The 19,994-nt window shown below is 38.3% G+C and overlaps 1 protein-coding gene across 1 annotated transcript; it reads left to right on the top strand.

Annotated features, from left to right (window-relative positions):
* Window positions 1-12,996: 12,996 nt before the first annotated feature.
* On the top strand, window positions 12,997-18,269 carry LOC102712839 (aberrant root formation protein 4). The gene is made up of 14 exons (XM_040527230.1): window positions 12,997-13,073; window positions 13,152-13,331; window positions 13,478-13,627; window positions 14,157-14,226; window positions 14,481-14,659; window positions 14,768-14,827; window positions 14,925-15,078; window positions 15,171-15,230; window positions 15,327-15,595; window positions 15,677-15,748; window positions 15,983-16,060; window positions 16,334-16,534; window positions 17,258-17,309; window positions 17,856-18,269. Exons 1-14 carry the CDS (start codon window positions 12,999-13,001, stop codon window positions 18,068-18,070), a joined length of 1,815 nt encoding a protein of 604 aa, XP_040383164.1. The 5' UTR covers window positions 12,997-12,998; the 3' UTR covers window positions 18,071-18,269.
* The last annotated feature ends 1,725 nt before the right edge of the window (window positions 18,270-19,994 follow it).

The raw sequence follows: 19,994 nt of genomic DNA, 5'->3' as shown, positions 1-19,994 counted from the left end.
GGCCGTGCGGGTTGATCGGCGTCGTCACGGCACTCAGGCCAATGACACGTGGGCCCAAGCACGAGAGATATTTTTGGCTAGCTGCGTGCGACTCTGTGAGTGAAGAAAGAAAGAAATGGCGTGGAGGCCAGCGAACTGAATGGGTAGTGTTGATCAGCAGTCAGCACACAAGACCAAGAGTCGTCCGTTCCTCCTAATGCAGTGATGGAGCTAGCGATATAACATAAATTGTATGTTTAGTCGTTAATAATACTCGCTCTGATTTTTTTCATCGACCCTATTGACTTTTAAATTTAGTTTTGACCATTTGTCTTATTCAAAATTTTATCAAAATATATAAAATTATAAATTATATTTAAAGTTATCTTAGTAATACATCAAATCATAACAGAATAATCAATAATTATATAATTTCTTTGAATAAGACGAAGGGTTCAACGTAGATCCAAAAGTCAACGGTATCAATTAAAAAAATCGGAGAGACTATTTTACAAGCATTTGCTCTAATATAAGATTAAGTGGGTCATTATTTTATTTTTATAAAAAATCAAACGATATATTTGCAAATAAAAAACATTTTACAAATGAATATTATATATGTCTCTTAGTGATATAAAAGTAAAGGTTGATAAATATTTTAACATCTGAGCATGGTCGGCCGTCACCACTAGGTAGGTATTTTCAATCTGCCCACATTTTGTATGAAATTAGATTGTACTGAATATGATTCTCAAACTACAATTTCTCCAAATATTTTCACATCAACACTTAGATAACCTGTTGTAAGCTACTTTTATATTGTTCAATTCATTCCTAAGCAATTGTGAGAGAAAAAAAATGGTGGTTATTTTGCAAAACAGTTCCTATATTCCTACCCAATCATGAAATAATCTTTGAAGACTATTATTTCAATTTTAGTGCCTCATTTTCCACATTTCAATAAATAGCTCAATAAATAAAACACATTTTCATTACATTTACTTTGTTGCCCCCACTAAAATTTAAAAAATATATAAATTTGCTGCTATTTATTATTCTACCCAGTAGTCAGAACTATGCATTTATAACTACAGTCACTAAAAAAACTAAACTTGCCAATCTACAGTTACGCGCGGCAAAGCCATGCGGCCGTCGCGCCACCGCCGAGATGGGCTGTGCAACAGCCGGGAGAGAGAGGGATCCAGAGAGAGAAGAGATAAAAGAGAGAGAGGACAGTGAATGCAGTAAAAAAACAACAGAGAAAAAATTGGTGGTCATTTTGTAATATATTTCTACCCAATCATGAAATAATCTTTGAAAATGATATAAACGTTTTATCCATAAATTATTTTTTTACAAAGATACCATTCGATTTTTTCCTAAAAAACCAAATAATGACCCCTATAATTGGTTGAGATAAAAAAAAGACTTTGAACAGAGAGTATCCAAAAAATTTATATTTTTTTACACATCATGTTGGTTCCACACACACTCCTAAATCCTACTATTGCTGATGTACGTGTTGACAACGGTCTATTCGTTATTGTCAGTGTTAAAATATCACTGACTTAACAATTTAATAATGTGGTTTTGCCAAGATCATTCCTAATTCAACGTGCCAGAAAAAAATAAGAATAATTTATCTAGATCTATTTATAATAAAAAGTTACGAATAAATTAGATTTGCCCAAACTCATTTAAGAGCGACAAGAACATGCTATTTTTTTATTTAAAATAATTCATAATAATACATATTTATGGTTATATTCGAAACGAATTGTTCCTGCGTAATTACGCGTGACAAAGCCGTGTGGTCTTTCTAGTGTTTACTAACCAATGGATCAATGACGTCTTCCTGTTAGTTGCATTTGAGTATGCATAAAAAAGAGTGCCTATGTAGATATAGTAAGTTGCTTTTGTTGCATTGGAATCCTATATTCTAAACTCAAATTTGTAGTCATAGTCTATTTCCAAAATGGAACTCAAATTAGAATGGTAGAACCCTCATTGGAGAGTACCGGCTAGCCATCTATGAGTTCTATGAATTTTTATATACTCTCCCAAAATTTAACTACTTTTTAGAACATGATATGGCTTTCACGATGCTACTTTGATCAATAATATTTATAATTATAAGTTATTTTAAATAAACAGAATTTGATTCTTGTGTGATCGATTTTCTGTTATTAATAATCAAAGCTTGAAATGTTTGACTTAGTCATCTTCGAAAAGTTTATCTATCCCCCTAAACTTTGACTAAAAGTTCATCTAGCATTCTAAACTTTGAAACTGAGACATGCAACCTGCTGGGTTTGGGGCGAGGGGGGCGGGGTGGGTTGGCGTTAGTTCCTAACTTTATGGATAGTACTAGGCGGTAGATTTTTTTTTGTAGGTAAGAGGACATTCTGACATGCATAAATAAATATTTTTCTCCTAAATCATGTATCTAAATCGTGATTTGATTGCACCATTGTATTTGTCATAATTAAATATTAATGAAAAGGTCTTAATTAATTATATTCTGATGAAAAAAATAATAGCTGAAATTATGTTTCCTATACAGGAACGACAAATATATTTTACTATGTTTCAGAAATCTTTCAAATGCTTGAACGACTATATTCAAATGTTTCAGTCCCTAAACTTTGTGCCTCACGTAAAATTTTATGTTTCACGGCTGGTTTTGGGAAAGAAGCTGGTGCGCGATCCCTAGCAGCACTCAGAAGTACCTGCGTTGGGCATCGGACTAAATGAAAAAAAAAATCATGTGGTCGGTTAACCATGCAATGTAAAAAAAAATTGAGTTCCATAAACATTTGTTGCAAATATGGGGGAGTGAATTTTAAACTCTCGAGCAGACAACCCCTCATCCATTACATGTTATCTAAATAGTTGCATATTTAGTATTAACCTAGTTTTAATGACTATTTAGATGACATAAAAGTTTAAAGTTTAGAATACTTTCCCCAAACATGTAATGAAACACAAAGAAAAAATAAGAAAAAAAATAAAATATCAATATTTGCAAAAGAACTAGTGAAACATTCGAATAACACTCTGTAACACATATAATAATCCACCGTAACACAATAACTTAATTAAATAGTGCAACATAGTTGAGTTTCCGGTGTATGAAACATCGAATATTATTAGTTGAAAAATGTATAATTTTATTAAAATATAATCCTGTAAGATTTTGTTATAAAAATATTTAATTGCAATAAATATAATGGTATAATCAAATCGCTGATCTATAAGTACTTTTGGAGATAAATCATTTGAAGTTCAAATTTGATATCATCTTTCGAGCTTGCTCTAGGGGAGTACAACAGCAGATCTGTTTCGCGTAACGTGACTGCATAATCCCTCCGTCCTAAAATAAATAAATTTTCACTTTTTACCTATAATTTTTAACCGTTTGTCTTATTCAATTTATTTTTTGCGATTGATATTTTTGTTTTTATTAGATGATAAATCATGAATAGTACTTTACGTGTGATTATTTTTTTTCTAATTTCCTGAAAATTTTTTAAATAAGATGGATGGTCAAATGTTGAATACGGAAACCGGAGAATTGATTTTTTTTGACTGAGGGAGTATGTTTCACAATGTTTTTATGTACTTTTTTTTTTCTTGCATGCACATACAGATGCGTGCCAAATACTTTTACCCCATATTTTTGCCTATCAAAAATTTGAATTTTTAATTGATTTTAGGTTTTTCATCGAAGTTTATTTTCTAACATTGGCTTTTAAATAGTTAAGAATACGTACATAATTTTTTTATTCATAAATTATTTTTATTTGCAAATATTATAAGACTTTCTGGATGTTCCTAAATTCATTACGTATCAATGTATATATTTTATATATGTGTCTAGATTCATTAGCACACATATGAATCTAGCTAAGTCCAGAAAGTCATATTATGAAACGGAGGTAATATTTTTATTTGATATAGATGACTTTTGGATCTACATTTACATTTGATTATTGGGACTATTTCGTTTGTACCCCTGTTTCAGGTTCTAATACTGATTTTGTCCCTTCTTTTTAGGGTTTTTATTTTTGCCCTTACTTTTTTTTAATTGAACGAACTAGTTGTCCCTCGTTTGGATAAAAGGACTAACGGTGTTAATGATATGTTAAACGACTATTTTACCTCTGCACGTGAATATTATTTTGATCTTTTTTAAGTCATTCTGGTTGTTACCCTCCATTCTAAATTATAGAAATATACAAAAGCAATATATTATTAATTCAAATGACATGTTTAAAAACTTATAATTTTTTTAAAATATTTGACAGAGTTTCAAAACTATGTCAATTTTTTTAAAAAAATTATAAGTTTCATAGTAATATACAAAAGGAATATATTATTAATTCAAATGACATGTTTTAAAACTTATAATTTTTAAATAGGGGTAATTTTGTCATTAATTATTTCGGGAATTAAATCTTTTATTTTTTAAACTAAATATATTAGTCAACTAACAGTCAACATAACTTTCTTCCAAAATAGGGACAAACGGTTCATTCGGTTAAAAAAAGAGGGGCAAAAATAAAAACCCTAAAAAGAAAAAGTAAAATCAATATTAGACTTGAAAATCAGAGCAGGAACGAAATTGTCCCTTGATTATTTGTTTTATTCAAAACTATATATAATTATTGATTATTTTATTATGATTTAATTTATTACTAAATAAAGCTTATGAATAACTAATAATTTTGCATATTTGCAAAAAAAATTAAAATAAAATTAATCTAAAAGTCAACAACATAAAATATAAAAAACATATGGAGTACTTGTTAGTTGTTACGCTGGTGGGCATATCTGTAGTACGTTAACGAGTGCTTATACTTATAAGCTAAAATTCTCTTCTGTTTATACTTATAAGCTAAAATTTAAATTTTTAACTTTAAATTATTTTAAGGAGGTTTTTATCAAAGTTTATTTTCCCTTAATTACTTTTAGACTACAAGAACAAGTATATAAATCTTTTATTTAAAAATTATATTTTATTATAAATATATTGTTTGATTTTTCCATATCTGTTTTTTTCTTATAGAACCAACCTGACTCCTTTCTTTTAAAGTGCTAAATATGTCGTTTGACATTTTTTCCCTTCATATTTTTTTTCCTATTCAACCAACCTGACTCTTTTTTTCTTTTAAAGTGCTGTAGGGAAACAAAAACAACGCTACTCCATAAATATCATTAATCACGCCTCCGATCATGGCACCCTTCATAATTCGTTAACAGAATTGCTATATTTGTGTCGACGTTTTTTAATACAGTACAACTTATGATTTGTGTACCGTTAGATCCTCTTTGAGGTTCTTGCATGAGTGAAATTAAGAAAAAAAAAATAGCTGCATGCGCGTAGGCACGAACCAAAACCGCATGTTGAGTTTGTTGACCGGGTGGATTGGGCCTCCATGCGACCAAGTGTCGGTAGCCTCGACCAAGCACTTGACGCATCACGCACGCGCTGGACAAAGCTTCGCCAAGCGAGGAGTCAGGCCGGCGGCCCATGCAAGGCTCACGATTTTTGGTAGAGCTTCAGCTCCCAACTCTAACTTATCTAGAGTTGGAGTTGTGCCAAACGGTCTAGATTCATCAAAAGTTAGAGCGGAGCTGGGTGAATCGCTCCAGTGTTTTATACTAACGAGGTGGAACGGCCAAAACGTGGCTCCACATCTCCACTCTGAAAATCATTATAGCGACACCCATCCCCTTTCATCGAAATTACAGCAAAATACCACCGCACTACCCCTATCCAGCTGAACTGGTACGGGCATTCCTATCCAGTCGTATCGCGGAGAGAGGGAACAAGCGAGGCGGCGGCGATAGGGACGGCGCGCCACGGCGACTACAACGGCACCGGCGGCAGAGTTGCTCCCTCCCTTCGTCCTCCTCTCGGCACACAGCGATACGTACAGCTGCTCCGGTGATCCCTCCCTTCGCCTCTCGGCCTCTATCCCTTCTCCTTTCGGCTCCCTTCTCCTTTCGGCGCATGGCAAAGCTGCTCCCTCCCTTGCGACGACGACAACAGCTTTCGGTGTGGACGGGACCACGGTGAGAGCCCCACAGTTTGGACCACAGCAGCTGCTACGGTATTTCTCCAGATCTGTATGCAAGCTATCCCCAAAACCTAGCAAACCACTTTCATTCAGATTTAGCACATGAAAATACATGTCTTGGTTTTTGTATATGACTGAAAGTTCATATTTATCACTGAAACTAGTGTATGAGAGACTTGTGAGAGAGTACTGGTGCTACTGATTTGCTACGTTTAAACCAAAAGAGAAGAAAAAAATATCGCGTCTCCTTTTTGAGCCTCTATTGATGTTTTTTACCACCCTTGTAAGTCACAAGGTCCTAAAAAATATTGTCTTTTGTTAGTGTTGAAGCAGGATTATTAAAACCATAAGGACCTAAATGCCATCTAGTTTCGAGGCTTGGAGGGCTCTCTGTAATTTGTTTTGCCTTTAGTTCAATTGCAACCTTAATGTAATTTTACTGCTTTGTTTGCTTTAGATAGAGAGCTTGAAAGACTAGCTGCAAAGGATTGATTGCTTGTTGGTGATTGATTGCTCAACTTTGGTTATTTTTTCTAGGGATTGATTGCTTGATTGTTTGTTAAAATCATGGGAGGATGACAATATATTATTATGGCTGTAGTACACGAAACATATGTATGGATTTGTACATTTCATTTTTTGCTCATGTTACTTTCATGCTGCTAGCTCATGTTATCATGCAAAATAAACTGATTTGTATCCCTTTAATTTCTGCTCATGTCCTGTATGGGTAGTAACTATGATATATGTTAAGTAGTAAATTTGAACCTATGATATATGTTAGTATTGAAAAAAATATTGGTGTGAGTGAGTGGATGACAGGCATGGCTCAAAATGTGCCTTCGAAGGGTGTTAAAATGCCCATGGACTCTGCTGATTGGAATGACTACAACACTAGAGTTGTTTGTGAGATTTGTGTTGAGCAAGTAGCTGATGGTAATCGTCCAAATACCCATTTATCTAATCCTGGGTATGATGAAGTAATTGAGAAATTTGTATCAAGGATAGGTTTGAGGTACACTAGGCTTCAAATTAAGAATAAGTAGGATAAGCTTAGGGTTGAGTACAATTCATGGAAAAAGTTAACATCTCAAACAGGATTAGGATGGGATAACACAAAGAAAACTGCTACAGCAACTGTGGGACGTTGGAAGCAACTGAAAGCAGTAAGTATTTGAAAATAATGTGTTCAATTGATAACTATTGTGCCAAATTAATTGTTCTAAACCATTTTATAATGTCATGTCATGTTATTTAGGAGATATGTGTTTTCTCAAGATACATCGGATACATCCACTGAGGGTCAAAATGATGTATCCATGGATGCATTTCGTGATGACCTACCTGGTCGTATTGCAGGATGATGGACATATGCCATATTTTATGTTGTTCCATGGTTTTTTGCTTTATCTTTTGATGACAATGCTTCTAGTTATTATTAGTAGACATTTATATTATTAAATACATGTCATGCAAAAACTTGAGTATCAATTTATTTAAGTACCAATTTTTGTATTATTATAAAATTACTAAACATGCTGAGATTATTTTAGAATAAGCCACTGTGCTGAAATTTTGATAAAAAAGTACATATTTAATACTACATAAAGCCAACAGTGAAAAAACACAAGGGTATCATTGTCTATCTACCTCCTATCCTCTCTTTCAGGATTTTTGGAGTTGAGCAAGTAGCCAAACACTTTCAGACCATCTTTAGCTTCTAGTGGAGCTAGCTCCCACTGAAGTTGGAGTTTAGAGTTACGAGTTGGGAGCTGGAGCTCTAGCAAACATGCCCTAAGGCAGAAATATTGATATTGTTTTAAGTAGTAAAGATAAAGATTAATTGGATAATGACTATGCTTATCAGTATTTAGAGGAATTGGGATTACAGTCCGGAGTCGTTATTGTTAATAAGCGTAAGAATCCAAATGATTTTCGAGTGTGCCCTTAGTCAATTTCGGACACGGCCCGCCATATATACAAATAAAAAATTATGAGTAGCTTCTTCCGAGTTTAACCATATTTTTGCTTCGACTCGACTCAACCGGAGAGCTCGATCGATCGATCAGTGCACACAGTACGTACACCCACCGACCGATCGACCAATGGATTCGCGCAACCTATCTCGACGTCTCAGGCAGCTGATAGCTCACCTGAGAGATCACCCGGACGGCGGCGAGCGAACGGGGAGGGAACAAGGCGGCGCAAAGCGGCCGGATGTGCCGCCAGATCGCCGTCCGGCTCACCGCGGTGGTCGCCGGGTGCATGATGGTTGCCGCCGGTAGTGACGAAGCTAGAAATTATTTAAAGCCTGGGTGACGGGCAAACATAACTATAATCAAATATATAATCTATAATTTTAATTGCTTGATCAGCCGTGTTTTATATCAAGTAATTGTTAATTTTTTAATGGTTTGATGCCGAAAGCCCAGTCAGCCGTCCTAGCCACCAGGGAGGTGAATCCGCTACTGGCAGCTAGCTGTTGACTCTGAAAATAGTAACAACAGTCACATACGTAGGTCTAAGAGTCAATCTTAGACTACTCTAGTGCATGACTTAATTCTTAGAAATGCTGGGCGTGTCAGTCAGTTTGATCCTGTAACTGACAAGATGTAACATGGAAAACAGTTAACTCCAAAATCGCTATCGGCCGGGTAGTCGATACCGTCCCAGGACCCTAAGCGATGAACTAGACGGTCGGCTTTACAGGAATTTCATGATAGTAAGTATGAATATGCTCAATCCGCTGAGTCGGAAGCAGGATAAACGCCAAACAGACAAGCCAAGCAATTAACCTTAAGAGATCGGACCTAACCGAGACAGTCTTAAGATTAATTAGCCGATCGGACCGATTTAGAACTTATCGTTCATAAAATCGACAGCCAATAGGACACTAAACATGGAATTTAATATTAAACCGAAATGCTATACCAATTACTAGCAAAGAGACAATAATAGTTAACTACACACATGCATATACTAGATCTAGAAGATCAAACCCAACCGAGACAATACAGACCTAAACATAGTCATACATGAAATCAACTAATCATTGTGGCATGTGAGTAACAAGATAGCGAACAGGCTTACTCTATCAATTTACTTATTAACCTCAGCCGATCGGACAAACCTTTATAAACAGATCGCACCAAATACATATAGATCAGACCTAACCGAGACAGTATGCGATCTAGTACGATATCATCATAGAAATATGAAGATCTATGGAAAAGTTGACTGGAATCATGCTCGCAAATCAAATAGAAGAACTTGCAAAGATTTGGTCGAGAACTACTACTACTTCAAGCTAAACATACTAAAGCAATAATAGAACTCAGTCCGACGATCAACCAGGCAGGAAATCGGACTTAACCGAGACAGTTATGTTCTAGTTGATCGACGAGTTTTAATAAACATGAACTTACATTACGAAGCTGATAAACCCCACACCGAAAGCCCAAACAAGTCGAAGGTTTTTGAGGCGATGCGCCGAATTTGATTGATCTGAAGATGATCTACAATAACCCCGGGGCACACATATTTATACCCCGGGTGTTAACTAACCTAATAAGATAAAAATCCGCTACTAACTAACCTGTAGTGTTCGGACTTTAATTAAATACAAAAATCCTAAACAAACTTTAAGATAAAGCCTAATTAATCTACACGGACTCACAACTAATACCGAATCTATCTCTAAGCCTTGGGCCCAATCGGACTCCAATTCATGTCCGATTTGGACTCTATCGGCTGTATCCATACTGTGTCCAATCTCCCGCCTCCAGCCGATTCGCCCCTTCTTGTCCGATTCGGTCTTTAGCTGTGTTTCAATTCATAATGGTAATTTGCCAAAATCCGGCGTTAACACCAGCATGCTGCCGGAGATGGACATGGTGATGGGGCTTGGGGAGCGCAGCTGCGCCACGGGCTTGTCGGGCTGCATCAAGGATCACATCGCCGTGGTGCTCGCCCTAGTTAGCGCCATCCTCGTGGCGTGGCTGTCTGCTCATCCTACTACGATGGCGTCCGGTAGCTCTCTGATGGGAAAGCTTCGCTTAGATCAAAAGATACTCTATCCGTTTTATATTATAAGACTTTCTGATGTGGTGCCTAGATTCATTAACACACAAATAAATCTAATCAAGTCTAGAAAATCTTATAATGTGGAATATCAAACGAGTCATTTAGTTTTTTTATAGTATATCGGTGACCTCCCCTTTTACATAACTGATGTGAAGTTGGAACCAGTGTCCTATGTATCATTTTTTGTATTTATATCGGATCTAAATATCAAAATTTTGGAACAATTTCAGAGATTTTGACCCAAAAAGTAAAGAAATTTTGAATTTGAAATTATTTCCGATTGAAGACTGCAACGGCTAGTGTTTCCATGCTTAATGTAAATTCATTTAATTTTTATTTGGCCGAAATTATTTTCCCGGAGCCACTTACTATCAGGGCCGACCAATACACCCGAAATCCAAAATTTTGGAAATTTCGGATACCAAAAATCCAAAATTTAGAACACGGGCGTGAACCGTGATGCAATTGTAAATTTTATTTCATTCTCACTACCCGATGACTCCTGGTTAGATCCGTGATGTAATTTTTTTTTAAAAAAAAACAGCATTAGGTTGGATTCTTTTATCTATTTTTCAAATTTTATTTACTCATTTTCTAAGTGTACATTTCTCAAAAGGTATAGTATGTCTTTTAAGTTTCCTACAGGACGGCTGTTTCAAAAATATATTAATCCACTCCAAGCTTTTTAGCTATGTAATATTTAATTAATTATGTGTTAGTCCATCTCGTTTTTCGTTATGGGGAGAAGTTTAAAACAGACTTTAGAATAATCGAAGCTGGATTTTAGATAGACCATGCCGATCAATATGTATATAAGCATTATAAATTATTTAATTAAACTGGATTGCAGAAGCTCTCTACGACCATACGGAAAACGATGCAACTTTTGTAAAACACCTGATGACATGAATGTGTGTGTGTGTGTGTATATATATATATATATATATATATACTCAATGACTCACAAGGGCAAAACAGGCATACGTTGCCGAAACCCACATAATTTCTTGCGGAAGACAAAACACATAGTCCATAATTCTTGGGGAAGAAAAAAAAATTAGAGATATGTTGCTATAGCATTTTCGATAACTCATCAAAATTTGATCATCCATATTACTATCGAGAACAATTACATCATCTGTATATATTTATTAATATTTTACAACCAACTCCTTTCATGTAGTTTATGCACTCAGAAGAGAGTATAATTATTTCTAACGTAGATGACGCTATATTTCTGTAAGATAGATGGAGTATTCGCTTGAACAATGTTTCCCCGCGTACTATATTTACATACATAGGATGGGACGTAGAATCCGCTAACGATGCTCCAAAAGTTTACACAGTTGGTAAATTTACAATTGGCAAAAGATTATTAAACGGCAAAAGAGCGAGTCATTCATATGCCTAGAACACAATAGATACACTAACACGTTCGGTATATAGGCAGTCGATTAGTTCGTCAAAGCGAGAGGTTGTGCAGCGGGCGGAGTCGGCGGCATCGGCATCGGCATCGGCAGCGGCAGCTGCGGCGCGGCGGCGCGGCGAGGGGCACTGGCGATGACCATGTAGAGAGGCTTCTCCGGGTAGGTGGCGCCGAAGATGCGGAACTCGCGCTGCTTGAAGGCCCAGACATGGACGACGTCCTTCTCCATGAGGCCGCACCGGGCGATGAAGTCGAGGTAGCCCTCCCCCTTGATGATGGCGGCGCCGCTGCTGTCCCACCTCGTCAGCAGCAGCTGCTTGATGCCGCCGCGCAGGTGCACCAGCGTCACCGGCAGCCCGCCGTGGTCCCTCCCCTTCCTCTTCTTCCTGATCTTCGTCTCCGGCGGCTGCGCCTGCCCCTGCTGCAGCTGCTCCGCTTGGTCGGCGGCGGCGACGACGACGACGCCCGCGGTGTTCTCGTCCGGTCGCGGCGGAGGAGGACTCGGACGCGGAGGCGAAGGCGAAGGGGTAGCCGAAGCTCCTTCCTCTTCCTCCTGCTGCTGCACGAAGCTGGCGGCGACGGCCTCCTCGTGGGTGAGGAGCGGGAGGAGGCGGCTCTCCACGCCGCCGCACGCGAGGCGGAACCGGTTCTGGTGCGGGTCAAGGTCGGTCCTGGTCACCGTCTTCTCCTCGATGAACACCACCGGCAGGTCGTACCGGAGCCCCAGCCGGCAGAACAGTATCTTCCGTATCCACGACGGGTCCTCGGGCACTCCCCCCACCACCGGCGTCGGCGGCGCCACCACGGCGAGCGGCACCGCCTTTATGGGCCGCGCATCGATGGGCGCCGCCACCGGCACGTACGGTACCAGAGCCCCCGCCCCCGCCCCGGCCCCGGCCGCGCGCGCCCGCTTCCTCCCCCGTAGGCAATCTTCCCCACCGGCGGCAAGAGCCCGCCGCTTGATCCCGGCGCGGTGGGGCTCGCCCGCCACTGCCGCCATTGTAGCTGTAGGTGTAGGTTGCTGGCTAACGGTGCACATGATTCGTCGTCGTCGTCGGCGGCGGCGGCGGCTTGGTGGTCGCGAGCTGCACTACGATCGATCGATCGGTTGATCTCAAGCGAACAATGGAGAGCTGTGGATGGCTCCTTGCCGCGATGCGCAGCGCTGGATTTATAGCTTCTGGAGTCCGAACGCTGATCGAATCCTACTCGGACTCCTCGCGCATTCGATTCGTGTTCGCCACGGAACGGGGGGAAATGCAACCCAACGGAGCCCACTGCGAAACGGATTGGGCTCGGCCCACTCGATCGCGAGGACATTTTGGGGCTTCAGGCCCAATAGAAACTGTCTCCAGGGCCCGGCCCAGAAGCGCGCGTCCATTAGTATGGGCCTAGTTGTACTCCCACCGTCCCACGCGGCGAACTCCATGGACGCCGGCGACACCGCCGCCGTTGCCCAGGCGCCCGCGCGGCTGCGGGAAGCGCTCGCCGCTCTCACCCAGGTAATCGGGGAAGCTGAACCCATTTTGGCGCGTACGCTACCTCATAAACCCTAAGTATACCCCCCCTGTGCTGCCCAGGCGTTCGAGTCCGGGGACTGCTCCGATGGATCCTCCGCCGCGGCCGTTTCCGACCTCCTTAACGCCGCCGCCGCCGGTGCAGAGGAGGCGGGGGCCGACGACGCGGCGGCGGCGGCCGGGGTCGCGGAGGAGATGCTCCGCGAGGTGCACGCCTTCTTCTCGCCCCCGTCGTCGAATCAGGTTCGCGTGTGCTCCTGCAATGTCCTGTGCTTTAGAGTTAGCCTTTGGCCTTCCTATGCTAGATGGTGTTCCGTGCGTTGCGATCCTCTTGTGGGAACAGGATTGATGATCTCCTGACATCGTTGGTCGTTGCTTTGTTCTAATAGTTGGCCATAGACGCTCTCTCGCTAGAGCTTGTAAAACCTGTGGCGAAGCTCGGTGCGCTGATGGAGAATTGCTGCGACATCGCCCGCGCTATCATTGAATTCTTCGTGTCAAACTGCAACCCGAGGGACATGCTCTCCATCCTATGTGAGGTCAGTCAGTCGCGCTTGCGTTTGTTCTTGATGTATCCTAGCATTTACTTTACAATTCTGTCTTGTGTTGCTGATAGGAAATTAAGAATATTGCTTCTCCTTTTACCTCTGAACGATCCTGTGGTTGGAAAGAGTTATGGTTTTTATTTTATTGAAAAATGCCCATCTACAAGGCTGAACTATCATCAGAGTCTGAAAATCAACTCTAAACTTTGAAATGTGACACTATTCAACACTAAATTTTAAACTACTCATTTTTCGACCTTGGCCTGAATTTTTCAACCTTGATCTTGTGGATAAGTTTTATATTTGTTAATATAAATTGGTGTTCCATTATTTATCTGTTGCATTCAGTGCAAATTTTCTCAATGCCGGGGCACTAGAACATTCGTTCGTCATTGAGCATTTTGTTTTTGCATTTAATGATTCCAGATGACAATATTTCTCTCCCTCCCTCCCTCCCTCCCTCATTTCTGCTATCTGGGTAACTCTAATCTTTTTGTGATGACATTATGTTGTGTTGGTATAGGCAGTAGATGAGCCAGTGGCATCAAATGGTTTAGTGTACTTTGTTCTTCTATTCAAGGAGCTAGCCAAAGGTATGCACATGTTTTTTTTTGTATGAAGATTTCCACAGTCATCACTACACTCATCGTTTTGAAATTTTGGCTGCCAATGGATGAAATTCCAGATAGTAATTGAGTTACTTAATGCTCTATGCCTCTATTATACATAAGATTAGATATATTTTCTACACATATGGTACACACCTGTTGTGTGAATACTAACTGGTTAACATCTGTTTTATTAAATGTGTTTTCTATTCTTCCTAGCTAATTGTGCTTTGGTCTAGTGCTTGTTTTGATTCACAGGAGGCATACTGAGCAAGTAAAAGTCGCACTTCCTGCTGTTCTTCAAGTTATGAATGCTGCTATACCAGAATATGACGAGGAACATGGAAAGATCATCATTGATATGTTTAATGCAGCACTTGGAATTGGCAACGCCATTCAAGAAATGTGCAAAAAAATGGTTTGAGTTAAATGGCATTTAAGTTGACTCGTGTCCTGAACAATATGTGGTTACCTTTTCATTTCTCTGTTCTGATTAATTTTGCATTATTGTTTCCATCACCAAAAGGTCAACCAGAAGAATGAAGAACTCTGTTCTGTACTTAGTTTATACTCCCTTCAGAACATAGTAAGCACAAGTTATTTATATATGTTATTTTCACTTTGATTTAGAAAGATTTCTTTTCATAATATGTGTTATTTATATATACATACCTATCTTGCAGTCTCTTATATCAAGATGCAAACAACAGCATATTCTCTCTGCTTGTGGTTCAGTTGTTCTTCAGCATTCAAAAATTCTTACATTTTGTGGTTTCACTTATTTTGGTCTTTTAACTGGTAATGATGTGACCTCAGCCACTGATAAGCTTTTGAAAGGTGTTTAACTTGTCCAAATTATCTTTCACTTGAAAATATTGTATTATGTTTGCTTCATTATCAACTGAAGCATTTTTTTCAAAGTGATGTAGATGAAGATGCTGATTTGCTCAAGTGCTTTTCTTTTGCAATGGATGGTGCAAGTCTTGCAGGTTTGATACTTTCATGATCATTTTAAGTACAACACTTCTATTAAACGATGCATATTGCTTAGATTCTACTTGGTCACATGCTTGAGCTTTTTACAGTTATCTGGACCTATATGGATGATTTGATCTCAAAATATGCTGAGGCTGAGTTGGAATCAGCGCTGAAAGATGTCAAGGGCAACCATACAAGGATGTGGCAAGCAATTAATATTCTTAGATATGTGTTCTCCTCAACTCATTACCCATGGGTACTAAAATCCAATGGTTTGGACTTACTGCTGAGTATAGCTAATGAAAGTTGTATTGAGGAAATCAATGATCATGTAGATGCCTCGTCTTCTGGTCCTGAAATTTTTGCAACACTGAAGGTAATGAATGTTGCGCTTTACTCATAAAATTAAGGAAACATGTTCCAATCTACTATATCAACAATTTAAGAACATACACAGGCCATTGAAAGTGTCATGATTTCTGCCCCAGATGCATTAATGCGGAAGAAAGCTTTTGCTGCTTTGAAACAGGCAAGTATCATAAATTAGTATGCTGGGTTCTTTTTTTCTCTTTTATTTGTTTCCCTAGTGTTTAGGTGTATGTTTAAGCAATAGTCACGAACGGTATTTTTTTACTTTTTTTATATATGGCTGTAAGATAATATGTGCAGAATGGTTATATTTTACCTCTTTAGTCTGTACGGTGGCATTTCTTCCTTTTCATTTTGAATATCTGACTTCTTTATAGCGCTGAAATTTTATCAGGTTGTTTCAATGGTGCCATCCTCTCAGAGATTTGACATCTTACAGGCTCTTGTACAGAACAGTATCTTCCCCTCCTTGGTAAGAACTAAGAACACAATCTTATATACTCTGCATGCAGTTTAAACGGTAAGAATTAAGAACATCTTGTTGATGCTCAATATATATGTAGGGAATTAAGGAGATATGACCATATAATGGACCTCAGTTTTTCAGTTATCTTTACCTAACATTTTCTGGTGTATGATGTTCTTGGGTTGATGGAAACATGCAGTGTAATAATTTTTTTAATGCCAGTTTTTTAAGTGACTTTAAATCCTGATTCCTGAATGGTGTTGTTTCTTTTTCTTCTAGACTGCGATTCTCCTGGATCTGGTGAAGGACGAAGTTTTGAGAGAGAGTCGTCAAGCTGATCAGAATTTTATTGAATCAGATCAATTGCAAGATGGTCGGGAATGGCCACCGCCTTGGTTTTGTCATGCACTTGAGTTGGTGGGGCTGATCTTGAAGCCTCCAGAAGGTGGCCCTCCTTGTCTTCCGGATCATGGTGAACAGGTACCTCTATTTGCATCACTAGTACATCAGGACCATAAGTGTCTTTTGAACGAGATCATGTAACAACAACATGGAATAGCATTAGGTGAAATAGGATGCCAGTTTCTGTATTAAAAGAAAAGGGGATGCCTATTGGGCAGGAACAGATCTAGAATAGGCAGCCATGGACTTGGGAGACTTGTTTAACTACAACAGCAGGACTTCAAGGACTAGGAGAGCTGTTCTATTCATCCTTACCTGAATTTCAGTGAACCAGTTGTGTCATCTTGTCATGGCTCTTAAGAAATTACCCAAGTGATTATAACAAAGGGATGCGATACAGCTAAAATAAAGATACTCTTAGCACCTGAACAATACATAGAATAATTAAAGTTTCAACTCAAGCCCAAAATACTGAATATCAATCTATCATTTTTTTCCTTTTCTTTTCGACTTCGTATGTCAGATTATTCAAATATCATTTGTGTACTTTAAACATCGAATGAATTTAAGCCTGAATTTTATAGAGTAAATTGAGAAATACATGTATTTTGTGGGTTTTTCGTGTTAATTTGGTGTAAAATCAAAACTAGGTTTCATGAGTATCTGGATTCACTTTATATGTTGCACATTTGTGCTGTGCTTTGTAATTCTTACCTGCTATTTTTGCTTTACATCATTTTATGGCTTATGCCTAGAAAATAATTTGCCACTGTTTTTACATTTTTTCTTATCTGTATGCAGGTGTTATCAGCCTTAAATTTGCTTCGGTTTGTTCTAATAATAGATTCAAGAGGTGACCTACTAAAACCTGTGCTTTAAATTTTGTCTGCTAATACTGGACTTTCACTTGGCAATAGCAAAACTCATGCTATGTGGTTGTACCATCTATAAGACTAATCTTCAAGTTTCCCTATGGCTCTTGAATAGCTCTTGAAGTTTAATGTTTTCACAAATTAAGTCTTGATTAAACATAATTTTGGTTGTCAACGTGCTGGTGTAGGGTTCTAGTGTTTATTTATCTAACCAATAGTTCTCTAAAATACTTTGTTGTTTTTTCATTTTTGCATGTGTCCTTCAAAGATCAGCAAAATTGAAATTTTATTAATGTGAACCTATTAGTGTACTAATCCCAAATAATGTATTGGAAATGTCATAAGTTTTACCATGCCTGTAAACCCATAGAATCAAAGATAGCTCAAGACGTAAAAGAAGTGGTTGCATCTTATGTGATAAAAGACACATGGTGTTGCGACTTCATGAATGGATCAAGGCTCATGTAACAATAAATCCTATAACAATGTGAATCATCAGTTTGATATACTTTTCCCATTTTGCTCAGGATCAAGATCAAGGAAAATGTTTGATAAAGAGACGATGAGGAAGGTGTACTCGGAGTGGCTGATCCCATTAAGACCAATTGTTGCAGGTATTCAATCAGAAAGTGAAGAGGATGGTAGCGATGCTGCAAATCATATCATGTGCTCATTAAATCCTGTTCAACTGGTACTGTACCGCTGCATTGAGTTGTCCGAGGAAAAGATGAAAGGTTTCTAACGTTTTCAGTTCACTGGTTTTGTACAATGACCATTGTATGGAGGAAAATATGAAAAGATGCATTTGAAGTTTAGGATTGTTCTTATGCAATTTTACGGTGTGCAATGATATTGTCGTTCACATTTTGCAAACTCTAGAATTTTTTTGCTGAATATTCTCGTTCGCTTTTTTGCAAAGCTGCGTGTTGGTTTATGTTATGTGTGTGCAAAATTGAAGTGTGAAGTGTTACGGGTGATACGAGTCAGGCAACTTTGCTTCCGACTGGCCAGGCTGTCTCGAGGGGCGAGAGCAAGAATCAAACATGCCCCTTGTATATTCATTTTATTTTTTTACTTTTGTTCCTAACAAATTGATAGAGTTGGAAGTGAACAGGGGTAAAATGATTTCGTTTTATCTTAGCAAAAGGGGATTTCAAATTATGAGATGACACCTAAATAGAGATAGGCTTTTTGCCTATGATACCCATCCAATTTTCAACTAGGTTTCTTCCAAGTTTCTTAATGGCTTGAGACATGTTTCACGGTAGTTTCAACGTTGATGATGAAGTCCATTCAATTCCAACCGATTTCAATCATTTTGTCGAAGAGAAACTAGCCTTTTTTTTAATGTTTAAGCATGTTTCACATAAGGGGGATAAACTTGGCTCAGCTCAGTAACTTCAACAAAAGCCAGGCTCGGGCGCTCGGCTAAGCTTGTTAATAAGCTCTATCTTTTTTTATATCACATTTATAATTTTGAATTTAGCTACCTGTTGGAAATATGGTCATGAATCATCATATTTAGTATAAGATAGTACTAAACATGGCATGTATATAGTTGAATTATCTAGTGATAATGTTAAACATAAGCACACCTTTAACAACATTCACAAAGGACAATGATCCTAATATGGTAATAGATATAAACATGCTAACATAGAGAAGCATCTATGATTGAGAAATACCCAGAGAATGCTCCCGACGAGACAATTGTTGTCTCTGTTAGTGTTGTCAATTTATCATTCCGGACGTCACCTCCAGCATCAGCACCAGTGTTCGACGATATATAAATATTAATGCCCGAATCAATATGAAACCTTAGGGAGTAGGAGGAACCAAGCCTCGGCCACGCCTCGCCTCGCCCACGCTTGGCACGCACGCGAGTGCGGTAGTCCCACCACCACCTTAACTGGTTTGATTTGTCCTAAAAACTACTACCTTCGTTTTATAATGTAAGATGTTTAACTTATTTGGCTACAACGTTTGATTATTCGTTTTATTCAAAAATTTAGTACAAATATAAAAAATAATAAGTCATGCTTAAAGTTTATCAAAATAAGTCACAAGAAAAATAAATGATATTTTCATAATTTTTTGAATAAGACAAATGGTTAAACATCGTAGCCAAAAAAATCAAACATCTTACGTTATATGAAACGGAGGGAGTACATAAAATGGCACAAAGAGATGCAATATATAAATAAAAAATTTAATTTGTAGACACCCATTGATATTAATTTTTTGATAGGTTTGAAATGTGTTACTAATATGACCCATTCGTCCTCTTCAACAATCCTCACATGAGCCTTGAGCCATGGAAAAACACAAGAGAAACTTTCAACTCACAAAATAAAAGCTCCCAGTCCAGACTTCGAAAATTTTAACCCATAATATTCAAATGTTTCTGCCCATTATCTTGATTTTTCAAAATAATGTCTGATAAATTTTCAACTTAAATTCAAACATTCAACTAAAACCTCCAAATATTTGTATGCAAGGTGAAAAAATTCCAACCAAGCTCTCAAGAATTTCTATTTCAAAATCTAACTTTCCACATGAATTGGAAAAAAAATACTTAAAACCTTATGAATTTTTCAACATGGTGTATTACTTTTCCCATGAATAGAGATAGAGGACGAACCATATCTATTATTTTTATCTAGAGT

This window comes from Oryza brachyantha, chromosome 8 (genome assembly GCF_000231095.2).
Source record: "Oryza brachyantha chromosome 8, ObraRS2, whole genome shotgun sequence".
In the NCBI taxonomy this organism is placed as follows: domain Eukaryota; kingdom Viridiplantae; phylum Streptophyta; class Magnoliopsida; order Poales; family Poaceae; genus Oryza; species Oryza brachyantha.
The sequence above is the reverse complement of the archived record's forward strand: the minus strand, read 5'-3'. Positions and strand labels throughout refer to the sequence as shown.

Coding starts and splice junctions, on each gene's coding strand:
- LOC102712839 (XM_040527230.1), top strand. CDS start 12,999: ATGGACGCCGGCGACACCGCCGCCGTTGCCCAGGCGCCCGCGCGGCTG. Junction 15,596..15,676: donor AAATTTTTGCAACACTGAAG/GTAATGAATGTT, acceptor GAACATACACAG/GCCATTGAAAGTGTCATGAT. Junction 16,535..17,257: donor TTCCGGATCATGGTGAACAG/GTACCTCTATTT, acceptor ATCTGTATGCAG/GTGTTATCAGCCTTAAATTT.